At 43.7% G+C, this 15701-nt stretch overlaps 1 protein-coding gene across 1 annotated transcript in view; it reads left to right on the top strand.

Moving 5' to 3' along the window:
* The window catches only part of SYNE2 (spectrin repeat containing nuclear envelope protein 2), a 265942-nt gene that overhangs the window by 152549 nt on the left and 97692 nt on the right, over positions 1-15701 (top strand). The window contains exons 65-70 of the mRNA XM_037901108.2: positions 2243-2362; positions 2949-3065; positions 9089-9322; positions 11974-12156; positions 13358-13477; positions 15113-15225. Coding sequence (XP_037757036.1) covers positions 2243-2362; positions 2949-3065; positions 9089-9322; positions 11974-12156; positions 13358-13477; positions 15113-15225 — 887 coding nt within the window. The remainder of the gene's footprint in view (positions 1-2242; positions 2363-2948; positions 3066-9088; positions 9323-11973; positions 12157-13357; positions 13478-15112; positions 15226-15701) is intronic.

The following is a 15701-nucleotide window of genomic DNA, read 5'->3' as shown; positions in this document are numbered from 1 at the left end:
GTTTAAAGCTGTGTATGGAATGAGAGGGTGAGTAGGAGGAAATGAGAGCAGAGTTGCAGATAGGGATTGGGTTAGGTAGGGCAAAGATACTCATACCTCAGTGGTTTAGGAGCCAAATTAGCGATCAACATTACCCAAAAGAGCCATGGTAGTATGTGAATTCATTGTTTCATTTACTATAGTGCTAAGGACTCAGTCAAACAGTATGACAAGAAATATTTATAAAAATATAAAATATAATTCTCACAGAAAAATGACTGACCAAGTATTATTATTTTATCAACTACAATTGGTTAATAACATAGTAAAAGCATTCTGATTGGTCAATGTCTTAGATTGATTAATAATTAAATCAGACCATGTTTTAATATCATGGGCTGCAGAAAGCTGCAGGAGATGCATCAAAGATCCATTCGCAAGTCTCAGTCTGAGTATCATTAATGTCGGGCCTTGAAAGTGGGGACAAAGAGTCTGGGGTTTGATGTTGTAATGTACAGGATACCAGTGAAGTGATTCAGGCAGTGGGATACATGGGACAGAAATAATTGGCGTGGCCTGAGAGAAAGATAATGACTTCAGCAATCACATGTGGATAGACTAGTTACTCTAAGTGTCCTTGCTCAAAGGCCATCATAAGTAGTCAGGCAATAAACCCTGTTTAAATGTATGAACAGCACTATGGGTTACCTTTTGACAATCATAGGGTACAATGGGCCCTTTCTTAGAGACACTATGATTCCCCTATGCTTCCCTTGGATAGAATGCTCTGGGAAGAGGCAACAAACAGTTCATTGCCGTATTATTATTGTGCATTCAATGCAAGAAAATAAACTCCAGCGATTTGCAATAAGCTAAATACGGCCTCTTACCCCGTTGTTGTTTTGTTTTTTTTATTGGCATCATAGACATATGTGACACTTCAGACAAACAAGGAAACATGGCCCCTGTTGGAAGATTTTAAAGCCTCACTCCTGCAAACACTTATGCACACGCTCAACTTTGAGCACATGAATATTCCCATTGACTCTAATCATGTGGGTAGTCTCTATGTAGTCAATGGGGCTATTCATTAGAGCTGGCCGGAGATTGGAATTCCTGTTCGGTGGGAAATGCCATAATTTAAAAAAAAAAATAATTCTGAAATGGAACAAAAACAATCAAAATCTACCAGAGAATGGCAATTCCAAAATTGCCCTTTAAAAAACTCCCCCAGATGCCCAGGGCTTTGGTAGCATGCCAGGTGGGGAGCTTGGGAGCCAAGTAGCTGGGAGAGCTTGGGAGCTAACTTTCCCAGGATTTCTGGGCTGCCAACGAGTTGGGAGCTCTAACTCCAGGCCAGTTTCTTTGCTGGGCTGCTGAGGAGCAGGGGAGCCATGGAGCTGGGAAAAAATTTCCATGTAAAATTGAAATTTTCCCGTGGAAAACTTGGATTTTGTGGAAAGTGAATTTTCCATCAGATAATAATTTCAGTGGAAGATTCCCAACCAACTCTGCTATTTATGTGTAGGTAAAACACATGCAGAAGTGCTTGTGGGATTAGTGCCTAAATACCCTCTAGGACAACAGTTCATATACTGCCCAGCTCTTAGCAGTGTCAAGGGTTATTACCATCTGATGGTCTTCAGTATCTAATGGTAAATGAACTGTGATCTCAGTCATTTTTTAGGTGTATCAGCATCTCAAAAATCATACCAGTTTGTACAAAGTGGCATCTTTGTTGGCTGTCACAGCAGAGAGACCAAGAATTGGAAGGACATAAGCTCCAGTAGCCTTTCACATCTGGAGTTGTTCCTTTCAGGTCAACACTAAGGCACGTTGGCATGGCAGAGTGGGGGAAATGTGAACTGCTACTGCCTATGCCGTGCACGTTGGTGTGGGCAGAGAATTTCGGTTTCCAGGACTGCCGATCGAGCGCCTTTGCTGATCAGTTTCATTCGTATCAAAGTAAAAAAGAAAAAGAAATATTACTTCATTGAGATAGAAAAAGTATTTAAACAACACAAGCAATTTAGAATGTTTGAGATCGGTAGAAAGGGCTGTTGGCATCTATCACCGGGAGACAGGGGAGTGGAAGTGGTATAGAAGGGCGGCTGTTGAGTTAGGATTACTGAGTAAAGAAAGAGAACGTGCATGGCAGAAATGTACCATAGAGTGGCTAATGGTTTTAGTGATTAACATTTTCTGAAGAAGCCTTTGAACTGCATGTCATCAAGCTAATGGTGGGCTGTTGCTGTTTTCAAAGGAAAATGCAATAGCACCGACAGCTGAAAGTTTTTCGCGTCCAGGGAAGGGAAATGAGAGAGACAAAGAAGACAGCAGAGCTTCCTGGTCCTCAGGCACCCTATCAGATGGCATTGCCCTGGTAACGTTCTTCATGTTTATCTCTGCATGGGGGAATTCTTCCCTGGGTAGAGAGCCTGTACAAGGCCTCTGCATTGCTTTAGTCCTCAAATCAGCACTTGAGTGGGATTTAAGGGTGCATAGGTCTTGCATGGCTCCCCCCACAGGGCTGAATTTCATCGTCTGTGAGCATCCTTTAACAGTTGCCCGCTCAGCAGGAAAACAGTTTTTGTAGGTGATGCTATCTGCCGAAAACACAAGAATGTAAATGCAAACTCAGGTTAACAGAGAGTTCACGCCTCTCCCCCCACTCCCTTGGTAAGAGATAAAATGAGACTTTTAATGGGTGTTTCCTCTACCCTGTGTGTGGAGTAACTTGTGGAGGATGTGCAGTTTCTGATGGAAAAGTGGGCAGCACCTAAGCAATCTGATCAACTAGCATCTATCTGTCTTTCTGTATCTTTACGTCAGATGTGCGGGAACTTTCCTGCATTGGTTATTGGCCCAGAATGATGTATGGGTTGAGTGACTGCTGCCTTTTGAGGCTTCTAAAGCACAACAAGGCAATGACAATAGACATATTTCCACAGCTGCCTTTCTTTTTACAGGATGCTGATGTGTTAACAGAATCATGTGATAAACATGGCAAGGAAACATCTTTTCAAGTTCCACAGAAAGCTGGAAGCGATGAAGATTCTGCTACACGCCTTAGTAATTGGGCAGTGGTAAGGATGTTGGTCTGAATTTGGTGACCTTCTGGGCATGCTGCAAAAGACATCTGTTTGATGGGGTTTTGGAGCAGGCTGAGGGTGTTCTTCCCACAGCCATGAAACGATAAAAAGGAGCTCTTTGGGGGGTGGTTGGTTTGCTGAGTTCCTGTTTTAATGATTATTTTAATTCTGTTGGTGTTCTGTTGTAGTACTAGTTCTGTGTGAGGGCATCTAGATCCTTGCATAGGCATCTTTCATATTATCATTAATGATAGTTATTGTTATTTATTATTTAAATCAGAGCAAATACATATATTTACTCCTAGAAAATACAATTTACCAGGAAGCCAAAGTGCGTAGTTTCAGGAAGCCAATGTGCTGTCAAATATGTATGTTTCTCCTAGGGGAATTTTGCACCAAAAATTAAAAATTCTGCACACAATACTTTAAAATTCTGCAAAATTGTACATATTTTATTTGTCAAAATAACACAATATAATCATGCCAGTTTCAATTATTTTGGTAATTTATTTCAAAATACCAGGCAGCAAGTATGTCTGTAATAATATAGACAACAAAAAAGATTCAGGAAATGTTTTTTGACAAATAGATTCCTTTCTAAGTATATTAATAGAGAACTTTGAGTTATAATTCATTTAAACTAAAATACATAAATGTATTTCCCGCACCCCTCAAAAGCAGTGCAAAGGATTGGGGGAATCAGGGTAATGGAGGAGCTGAGGGAGAGGGAAGTAACTGCTGAGCAGGAACCTGGGCGTGAACCTGGAAGATTGTTGGGTGTGGAAAATATGGAACCAGTTTTTTTAGGGGGGTGGGGGGGGAAGAGATTGTTAGAGAGTTGGGTAGCCTCCCCCATGCAGACCCTGGCTCTCCCATTCAGTCAGGCACATTTACCGCTCTCCCCATGTGTACCTGCAGCCCCACTCAGCCATTCCCCCAATCCCATGTGTCCCTGAACCCTCGGCCACCCCCACTCTCCATCCCCATGTGGCCTTGCACCCACACTCCCATTCAACCCCCACTCTAGTCTGTCCACTCACTGGCCCTTCTGAATCCCAGTCTGTGACCCCCCCCCAGCAACCCTGTGTGCCGCACTCTGTTTGTCTCTTCCCCCCCCCCCCCCCCCTTTCCCGTGCCTCCTTTCCTGGCCCCTTGGGCAGGGCACTGTTAGGAACGCAGCCTCACCGCATCCTTCTTCGGGCTGGCTGGCTGCCCTCTGTTCTGGCACCACAGCAGCCCCGGTGAGTGAAGGTGTAATTGCAGCACCTTTCCTGGCAGAATGTATTTTCTGTGGAGGAAAAAAAATTTTTGCAGGGGACGTGAATTCTGTAGGTGTGCAGTATTCTCCCAGAAGTAGTAGGTCTGGAGAAAAGATTAGTAATCCAGGAGCCTGAGTCACTAGCTTGAAGGGGAGATGGATTAGACTGAGTTTCCTGCATGTCACCACTTGCTCTGTACTGGCTAGAAAGCATCAGCTAATGAACATTTACAATGTTAAAAATGAAAAACCCAATCACACAATACTTTTCATGAATGGTTTTTATTGATACTATGGGAAATGGGATTCGATGGTGATATATTTATGACCATTCCATGTGACACGACCTAGGTGTCCATTTTCTCTGTTTTCTTATTATCTGGAAAAATTTTCTATTTCTGATGCACCATAAATACTTTGAACATAAAAAGAGTTCCTCTTTGTATGGGAAACCCCCAGGTATTGTAGGAAGAGAGATGCAGCCTCAGACTTAGTGTAAGGTCAGTCCTAGAAAGGAAACCATACATAATATTTCCAGGATGATTATTGAGATCTTATGTGCCCATATGTTGTACTGGCATCTCTATGAGCTTTCACCATTTTCCCCTGCCCCTTTCTTCCCCATATCAAAGCCAGTGGAACAAAATCTCAGAAGAACCGTTGCCTGTGACAGCCAGGCAGTTGCTTCCCCTCTAGCTACCAGTAGAGGAAGCACTATGGGATCTAGAGCCACCACTGCTGCCAAAGTCCCTTACTGCTTCTGTAAATTTTCCATTGGAGAGGTCTTCCTTCCTTGAATTGTCCTGAATGGTTATTTTGCCAGCATTGTGATTCCATCCCAGTTCCCGCCCCCCCCCCCCCACCCCACATATTATGTTATACATAGTGATCTAAACTAATTTCTTTCTAAGATCATAAATTTACTGGACGGAGACAGAAGGAAATGTATTTCTGTAAACACTAAATCAGTTTGCTTTCTCTTGAGAAATACTTTTAGTCAGATAGACCAGGATTTTGATAATTGAAATACTGTATGTGTTCTGACTGGTGGCTAATTGAGTTCAGTGTGCAGTTGACCAACGTGCATTTATTTTGGTGCTGCGACAAGCCCACCAGGGAAGACATTTGGAGCAACTGTAGAAAAATATTAAATACCTTTGAATTCAGTCTAAGTTAAAGGAAGTGAAACTGTTCTAATGCACGCTGCTGGCTGGGTCTCTTGGTAACATACAAATACACTACTGCTTAACCCATCTCGAACAATATATTTGCTTTTAAGGAAGACCAGTAGAGCGTAATGATTGACAGCAGAGCTTAACATGTATGTAGAGATTTAGGAAGTGGGTTTATTTGTGTTCTGTACTTAGGGATTGTCTATACACAAAAATTAAGCCACTTTAGCTATGCTGGTATAATTCAAGTGTTATATCACCACCACCACTCCACCTTTTAGCTGGAAAGTTTCAGCTAAATTGAAAGGTTTGTGGGAATGTGTTGATTTCAGCACCATTTTGATAGGAGAAAATCAATGCAACTAATTTTGACATTCTCATTTTGTTTAGAATTTATTGTTTCAATTTTGTTTTGACGTTTATATTTAATTTTACTATTATATTTATATATTATTTTATATATTTAATATTATTGTTTTGATACTATCAAAATGAAACATTTCACTGTCTGAATTGAAATGTTTTTGGAATTTCTATTGCATGGTAAATTTTTAAATTTTGTTCTGATTCAGAGTGTAAACAAATTTGAAAATGTCAATGTTTCCCACTGGATAGAAATCGCATTTTCCAACAAGTACAGTTTTAAGACCTGTATTAAAAGATACATTAAAAAAAAATCCTAGTCTAAAAACCAAAAAGAAATGAATCTGCTTTCACCCCTCCATGTGTATTTGAGTGAGTGAACTCATAACAACAAATATATCTAGACCGAAAGCTGAAAATCCCAGCTGACACTTCCTAATACCATTCCCACACGTGTGTAGGCACGCGCACACACACAAGCACACTTGCACACATATATATTTAATCAGTTCCTGGATGTGTAGTGTTAAATTAGGATTTCTTTGCTTTTATGTGTTTAATTCATAATGGCCATGTTCCAGACCACTTAAGAGACAAGCAACAAAAGTGATGTTTACTTATTTAATAAAGTAACACAGTGTAATATTTAAAACAATGTACTTTTCCTGTCTTGTCATCCACCAACTCACATCTCAAAAGCCAGTGAATACCATACTATTGCTGTTGGTGTGTCTGCCCAAACAGTTATCGTTCCACTACCACAGGGGTCGGCAACCTTTCAGAAGTGGTGTGCCGAGTCTTCATTTATTCACTTTAATTTAAGGTTTTGTGTGCCAGTAATACATTTTAACGTTTTTTAGAAGGTCTCTCTCTATAAGTCTATATATTATATAACTAAACTATTGTCATATGCAAAGTAAACAATGTTTTCAAAATGTTTAAGAAGTTTCATTTAAAATTAAATTAAAATGCTGATCTTACACCGCCGGCCCGCTCAGCCCGCTGCCAGCCTGGGGTTCCATTCACCTAGGCCGGCAGCAGGCTGAGTGGGGCCTGCGGCCGGGACACCGGCTGGCAAGGGGCAGGCAGCCAGAACCCCAGACCAGCAGTGGGCTGACTGGGGCCAGTGGCGGGGACCCCAAACTGGCAGTGGACTGAGCGGCTCAGCCCACTGCCGCTCAGCCCGCTGTCTATCTGGGGTTCCATCTGCTGGCTCCTGCCAGCCAGGATCCCGGCTGCTGGCCCTGCTCAGCCCGCTGCCGGTCTGGAGTCCCGGCCCTGTCCACACAGAGTGGGTACCTACCTTCTCCCTGGTTCTAGCCGATTCTCTTCCTCTTTCTCTGCACTGAGCTGAGGGTAGGGGTGCACTGAGCAAAGGTCTGGGGGTGAAGGAGCAGGTTGGGGTGCAGGGTCTGGCCAGGAGCTAGAATGAGGGAGGGGGCTCAGGGTTGGGGCAGGAGGTTTGGGTGTGGAGTGCTTACATGGGCAGCTCCCATTTGGTGCGAGGGGTGCAGGAGCTCCCCTTTGGTGCGAGGGGTGGGGGTGGGAATGTGAGGGGTGCAAGAGTCAGGGAATGGGGTGTGGGGGGGCCTGGGTATGTGTGGGGGGTGCAGGAGTCAGGGCAGGGGGCTGGGAGTGTGTGGGGGGTGCAGGGGCCAGGGCAGAGGGCTGCGGTGTGTGGCAGGGTGTACGGGTCAGGGCAGAGGGCTGGGTGTGTGTGGTGGTGCAGGGGTCAGGGCAGAGGCTGGGTATGTGCGGGGGGTGCAGAAGTCAGGGCAGGGGGCTGGGAGTGTGTGAGGAGGGTGCAGGACTCAGGGCATGGGGTGTAGGGGGCTGGGTATGTGGGGGGGTGCTGGAGTCAGGGCTGGGGTTGTGGGGGGGCTGGGTGTGGGGGGGGGGTGCTGGAGTCAGGACAGAAGGCGGGGGGTGCAAGGGTCAGGGCAGAGGGCTGGGAGTGTGTTGGGGGTGCAGGGGTCAGGGCAGGGGGCTGGGGATGTGGGCTAGGCTCATGGGGGTGCTCCCAGCCACCTGCCTATAGCGGCTCACGGCAGGGGGCTGGAGGAGATAAGCCCTGATTCCAACTCCCTTCCCCAAGGCCCCATCCCCACCTCGTCTCCGCCTCCTCCCGGAGCAGGGAGCATGCTGCAGCTCTGCTTCTCCCCCTCCCTGTCAAGGGCCATCAGCTGATCGGTGGCAGGGAGGGAGAGGAGGAGGGGCAGGAACCCAGCACTCTGGGGGAAGAGGCGGGGGTGGGGGGGGAACTTGCCTGCCCTGCAGCAGCAGCCGGCAGGACCAAGCTTCTTCACCCTGCCGCCGCAGGGGGTGCGGAGAAGAGCGGGCCGGGGCGGGCAGGATTTTTAATGGTACGCTGCTGCCTGCCAGGGTCCCAGTCCAGCTCAGCCGGCTGCCGGCTTGGGTTCAGCAGCGGGCTGAGCGGGGCCGGCGGCTGGGACCTGGCAGGCAGCAGCGTGCCATTAAAAATCGGTTTGCGTGCTGTCTTTGGCATGCGTGCCATAGGTTGCCGACCCCTGCACTACCATATTAGGGCCCTAATTGTCAGACATATGTAGGTACTTTTGCACAAACTTGCCTTACGCACTCGATTCGCAAATGAAAATTAGAGATTTGCACATGCATGTCTATGCCTGCGTGTGCACAACCCCGACCTGCATATGCATTTTTGAAAATTTGCCTGCTTGTCCAAAACTTAAGAAAATTGTGTTTATCACAGAATGTTAATGGCTGCTCCTAGGGTGAAGATAAATAAAAGAGAAATGTTATTCAAGGGTGGGTTTGAGTTAAGACTCTACAATGTTTTCTGTATAGCCTACATCCTAAATAAAGAATGCTTTTAAAGTTTATTTGGAACTGAACTCCTAAAAGTAGCACATAAGTATTTCCCAGCTGCATGCTCTGTGTGCCTTAGAATACAACACTTTGCATTGAACTCACAGAAAAATACCTATCCTCTGGGATAGCTAGTTAATGAACCATGAGTCATTGTTCTTCCTGTGTGCTCAGATATACCTGTGTAAATGCAAATTGGCTGCTTGGAAACCTTTTGCACCAGATCATATGATCATTCAGCGTAGTTGTTCGGGTTTTTCTTTCTGTTTTAACCTGGGAATAAGGTGACTGCCAGTGCAGGTTCATAGCTCTTGGTATACCAAAGTTAAACATTTTCCGCTGATAGATTTTCTGTGTTTGAATGTCCTTTGCTTCAGGGTGACACGCCTTCTTCTGACACAAACACTTGCCAGTGCTTTCAGAACAAACCAGGAGAATCAAAGGAAACAGTGGATAGCAATAGGCCTGAGCCTGAAAAGATCCTCCATGTCTGCCAGATACAGGTTGCTGAGCTGGAGCTGTGGCTAGACAAAACTAAAGTGTCCCTGGAGTCAGAAACTCAGAGCCCTGAAATGCAGCAGATGGTGGAACAGCAGCTTGCTGATTGCCAGGTAAGATTAAGTGGTCAAAGTTCACTGCTGCCAGCTAAACCAATCACCCTTCCCCCAATAGGTGTGTTTGCATAAAAGCTACAATTACTGCTTCAGCTCCTGTTCCTGCGTACTCTGCCGTACACTGTAGTGAAGAGGAACCACTTGGTTTTGATTTTAGCTGCTTTTTTCCAATTCCCTTTTTTTAAACCATATTGTACACATTCAGTTTCCTTGTCTGTATATTTTAGTATCTGAGATCTTAGATAGGATTTACAGCATAACAAATTTGTGTTTTGTAAAGAAAGATTTACTGTAATTTACACAGATCATTTTGGTTTGCATAGTTTTATTAATTAATATGGAGATATACCTATCTCATAGAGCTGGAAGGGACCTTGAAAGGTCATCGAGTCCAGTCCCCTGACTTCACAGCAGGACCAAGTACCGTCCCTTATTTTTGCCCCAGATCCCTAAATGATCTCCTCAAGGATTGAGCTCACAAGCCTGGGTTTAGGAGGCCAATGCTCAAACCACTGAGCTATCTCCACCCCAATGTGTGTAATGTGTATAAAAAGTTCACCGGTTTAAATTCACTAAAAAAAGGCAGGTTGTTTTTTTTTTTAATGAGACAGTGACCTCAGTCGCGATAAAAGCTTGTTTACTGAATAGGGAATTTGCTAACCATTTGACATTTCCATTTTATTTTAGTGTAGGCTTTTGAGGTAAAAGTGCTCTAAAATTTCTTCCTAAAATGTAAATTTTTGTTTTGCACCCTGGGGCCCAATTCTGCAGACTTAAGTGTGAGCTTCACTCTTGCAGTAAGAATAGTCCAGTTGAAGTCAATGTGAAGACAATGTACATAAAATTATTCCCTTGCATAAGTCTTTGCAGGATTAGATGGAGCTAGAGTGACCAGATGTTCCGATTTATAAGATCAGTCCCGGTATTTGGGGCTTTGTGTTATATAGGTGCCTATTACCCCCTGCCTCCTGTCCCGTTTTTTCACGATTGCTATCTGGTCTTCCTAGATGGAACCTAGATGTTCAACACTGCAACTGGACAGGTTTATATTTGTGCATGCTACCGTAGCTATAGCTCATTCCTTTTCACAGAGATAGTGTGGATCTTTTCACTCTGTCACTATCTGCAGCAGTGACAAGCTTTGGGGAACACAATGACCTAATACAAAGATGCCCATTTTAAATCAATGAGAATGTTCTCAGCTAATTTATGTCCTGGGCCTGATTCCACTACTACAAATGACTACAGGCCTATTCACTCAGGGTTCATACCAGGGCCTTATATAAACTAGGAAAACTAGTTTGACTCCACTATAAACCCTATTTAATACCAATATAGTCAGAGTTTAATATTTAGCTCAAATTTGACAGTTGGAACTCAAAAAGCAACATTTTTCCTGGTCTCAACAAGGCCTCGTAGCACAAGGGAGAGTAGCACAAAGCAGCTGCAAGCTCAGATATGCAGTCAAAGCAAATCAATCTTGATGACTGTGTCATTGTAATTGTGCTCTTACTATCACTGTTGGAATGGAGAGCCTGCACCTATAGGTCAAAGGGGAAGAGGATTTGTGGACCATGATCTCCACAAGTATGGTTCCTTACCTAGCCATGACATTTTGGACTTCTTCCGTATAAACTCTGAAGTCAAAATTTGGCCCTAACGGTATCCTATTCTGCTTCTGTAGGTGGTTAAAAACTACATTTTGAAATGGCTTCCTTTTTAAAACATGCCTCTTTATATATTAGTTAATAAACAGATTTTGTATTTTTCTAAGTATTAGTCTCATAACATGAATAGAACTCCTGGAATATTTCTGGCTTTGCAAATGGATATAATTAAAAGTTTAAAAAAGAAAAGAAAAAAATGCTGTACTGTATTAATATAGCCAGAGCATTTTCCTTTCCTCACTCACTGACTGCCAAGTCACTTACAAGACTTATGGATCATGGTGGATAATCAGCTGAACACGAACTTCCACTGAGATGCTGTGGCCAGAAAGGCTAGTGGCAGTCCTTGGATGCATAAATGGGAATCTCGCATAGGAATAGGGAGGTTATATTACCTCTATTTTTACACTGGTATGGCTGCTACTGGAATACTGTGGCCAGTTCTGATGTCTACAATTAAAAAAGGAGGATGGAAAAATTAGAGAAGGTTTAGGGAAGAGCCACAAAAAGATTAAAGGATTAAAAAACATGCCTGATAGAGAGAGACTCAAGGAGCTCAATCTATTTAGTTTGCCAAAGAGACGGTTAAGGGGTGACCTGATTACAGTCTGTCAGTACCTTTGTGGCGAACAAATATTTGATGATGGGCTGGGACCGAAGGGTTCAGAGGGTGGGAGGGGATAAGGGCTGGGGTAGGGGATTGGGGCAGGGGAGGGGGTGAGTTCTCTGGCTGGGAGGGCAGGCTCTGGTGTGGGGCTGGGGATGAGGGGTTTGGAGTGCAGGAGGTGCTTCAGGCTGGGACCGAGGGGTTCAGAGAGCCGGAGCAGGGCTGGAGCAGGGGGTTGAGGTGTGGGAGGGGGTCAGGCGTGCAGCATTTACCTCAAGCAGCTCCCGGAAGCAAACGGCTGAAGTGTGAACAGTGACTAGAGTATTAGGCAGTTGTGCTGGTAAAGATGAATAATTAACTGCTCTATTTCCTAGGTTATGTTATCAGAGATTGAACAAAAGGTTGCTTCTTTATTGGAAGATTGCAGAGATAGGCAGCAAGGAGATAGTGCAGGCCCTCAGAAAGAAGCAGAGGCCCTTTCCTTGAAGCTCAAGGATGTGAAGTGCAATTTGGAAAAAGTCCAGGTGATGCTTCAGGACAAATACAGTGAAGAACAGGTAAAAAGCCTGAATACTATGCGAAGTCCTGTGAGTGAGACATTGTGCTGTAATAGGTGAGGGCTTCAGAGGACTAGTTATAAGAGACGTTGTGAAATTAAGGGATGGATGCAAATGAATGTGCATGTCTGTCACTGTCATTTTAGTTCACAGTGCTGTATAATTATGCGCAGCTTGCTGTTTGTAATGGTTTTAGTGGTTCTCTGAATTATTTCGTTTTGCTTAAAGAGCACAGTGTCTGAGGTCAAGGTTTTATGAGCCAAAATGAGAGAGAATGAAAAAAATATTTTAAGATTTTTTAAAAAATGTTATGTATAATAGAGATCCTGGTGGTGAAAGGTTCCAAGTGGACAATTCCAAGACTGTAGCCCTCTCTTCAGAGAACAGGAATAGCAAGGGCAGTGACAATGCAAGCTTTCCCACACTGCCCCACCTGTGTCTTCCACTGGAGGATCTCCAACATCGATGAAGGAATAGGTTGTTCTCTGTGCCTATTCAATACTCATCTAAGTATCTCTCTGACTATCTCTGCTTAGATTGACTCATTTATTGGCAGTCAGTTACAGCTGTGGGGCTAGTTCCCCACCCCCTCTTTTTATGATGGCTTCAAGAAAGTCTGCTAGGGGTGGGTGCATTGGCAAAGACAGCTGCAGGCTCACCTACCCTGGAACAGAACTGTCTGAAAGGTGAGTAGTGGTAGCCAGGGAAGGGACTGGTGGTGCTAAACTCTTCTGTTGAATACCAACATTCCTCTACAAGTATCACCAGGCAGAAAATCTACACAACTTCCAGACCATATGAACCATGTGGAAGTTGGAAGCTAGTTTTACATGCATAAATTGCACCTCGCCATAGTTCATTCAGACAAAAGTGTTAAGAGTTGGTGTCAATGAAACTTCTAAAACCGCACTTTCCTATAATTCTGCTACCAACAGTGTGGGGAGGTGAACTAATGAAAGTAAGGACTTTACTGAAAGATGAGAATAAATTCAAGCTCTCCCCAGGTGAAACAGCACAAATATCTTTGCAGCAAGGCTAAACTAATAGCCTTGTCCCGTCCTTCTGAGAGATCATCCCTGGTTCATCCCCAGTGTATTTTTCAAAGCCTGTCATGATAACATCTCTTCCCTAAATTACACACATATGTTTTGCCACTTTTTGACTTCTGAGAGCTTTCACAAAACACTGTCTCGCTTTATAGCTCAACAACAGTGAAAGGATCCCTTCAGAACTTCTTCAGCCTGGCAACTCCAAAGGATCCAACCTTGTTACCACTGATGTGCCACCGTTCAGCAGCCGTAATGGTTTGCAGCAGCATCAGGTAATCCTGCTGCTCATCCCATAAATACAAAGAGCAGTTGTCTATTATCTGCTTTGTTCAGATATGCTTGACTCCGAGGGCTAGACCGTGACTTGGATTATACACCTCCACAGGGAGGGAGAGCTCTCCCTGCATTTCTGTGGGGGTTACCCTGCCTTGGGTCTGGGCACATGGGAGTAAGCAGGAGTAGGGGCGTGGGGGCAGGGAATGGGCAGAGCCTTGGCTCCACCCCCAACACCCTGACCAGTGCAGCTGAGCTTGTGAGAGGGAGGTGATGTAGTTTGCTCCTGGTAAATGCTAGCAGCAAACTACTACCCCCCTGGAGCTGGGGGGCGGGAACAGTGAGTGTTACTTAACAGGCTGAAACTGATGTAAAAGAGTCATCACACAAAGCAGCACTGATTTAACTAAACCAATGCAGCTTTTGTGTGTGGACAAAGCCTTGAGGGGTGTGTCTGAGGTGCGTACCTCCGAAGGGCACTCCTGGAGCGGGGCAGTTTACGCTGCACATCTTGATCATGGCTGTGCCTAGAGGCATGGGAAAAAATTGTCAAAAGTGTCTTGGGCACTTTGGAGCCTAACTCTAATTGAAAGTGAGTGGGACTTCGGTTCCTAAGGGCCGTATTTTCAAAATTATTTAGGTGTCTAAAGATGCATATAGGCATGTAGTGGGATTTTCTAAAGCACCTAAACACGTGATGAACCTGTTCAGGAACTTCTGAAAATACCACTAGGCACCTTTCTGCACCTTAAACACTTAAATATCTTTGAAAATCTGGCGATAAATACCTAAGTCACTTTTGAAAATGGGACTTGAGGCTCCAGTGTAATTGAGGTGCTTTTGAAAATTTTACCCACAATCTAGCCCATAGTGGCTTTTAAGGTTACTGTTAGCAGATTAAAAATATGAGCTCAAGTTCTCGGTTCTGTAAGTAACACTGTAGATTCTGCTGTTTGAAAATCAGCTTTTCCCTTTTTGTGCCCTCTCTCTTTGAAGATTACTCAAGTAAACAATCCAGACTGAATCACTGGAGACTGGAGTTGCTGAATTTCTAATTCAACTCCCTCTTCTAATTAAAAGACACACGGTTAAATCTAGTGGTTCATACTCAAGCAAAAGTCTCATTGAATTCAATGGGAGTTTTGCCAGAATAAGAATGGAAAGATATGGTCCATTATTTCACAGTATGCTCTGTTCTCCTGCCCCGATGTGATAGCCATCAGTGAAGGCAACTAGAGAGGTTATGGAATCCCATTATTGAAGGTTTTTAAGAACAGGGTTCGACAAACACCTGTGAGGGATGGCCTACATATACTTAATCCCACTTTAGCATGGGGAGGCTGAACTAGAAGACCTTTTGAAATGTCTTCCAGCCCTACATTTCTGTGGTTTTATTATTAGCTTTTAGATCTCAACATAGGTTAAAAACAATTCCATAATGTTATATCATCTAAGAAAAGTTATGTATTTGATAAAGTTATGTGTAGTTCACATGTATATAATCAGTTGCTTTTTGTTTTGGTAGCTGTAATTTTTTTTATTTATTTTTGTTAAGTGAGCAACCAAGACCATCCTTTGAGAAGAACATGGTTTACACACTTTACTTTATCATTCATGTTATTCCTTATTTCCAGAATCTGCCGTTAAAACTGACTGAGCAAAATAATCTTGTCGACTTCATCAAATTTTATGTAGAAAAAATGCAGCCACACTTTGATGACAGCACTACTCAGAAGTTAGATTCAAGGTACAAAATAGAAAAATTAATCACTGAGCATGTCTTCCAAACACCATATGGTCTGCAGGATTGCTGAGGCACAGGAGGTTCTCACACAGGGGTGTGTTGCCAAAAAAAAAAAAAAAAAAAAAAATTACAGAAGGAAAAAATCTGCCAAAAGCTGTGCAGTTTAGTGGAGATCCAATTCACACTGTAGTATCCCCTGAAATTGCTACATAACTCAAGTGTGTTTGTACAGTACCTACCATGATAGGATCCGGGTCCATGACTAGGCCTCCTATATGCTATGGTAATATAAATAATAATTATTATTATTGTGTGTCATAAGCTATGGTAGGCATGACAACAAAAACTTATATACAGAGGTAGATCAGGCACCTCTATTCTCCTTATTTCACAATACAAAAACAAGGGGACATTCAGTGACAGTAAAAAGCAGCAAATTTAAAACTAGTAGAAGGTAAGAAGTTTTCACACACAGTGTA

This window comes from Chelonia mydas, chromosome 6 (genome assembly GCF_015237465.2).
Source record: "Chelonia mydas isolate rCheMyd1 chromosome 6, rCheMyd1.pri.v2, whole genome shotgun sequence".
NCBI lineage: Eukaryota > Metazoa > Chordata > Testudines > Cheloniidae > Chelonia > Chelonia mydas.
Note: the sequence above shows the minus strand (reverse complement) of the source record. Positions and strands in the feature narration are given on the sequence as shown.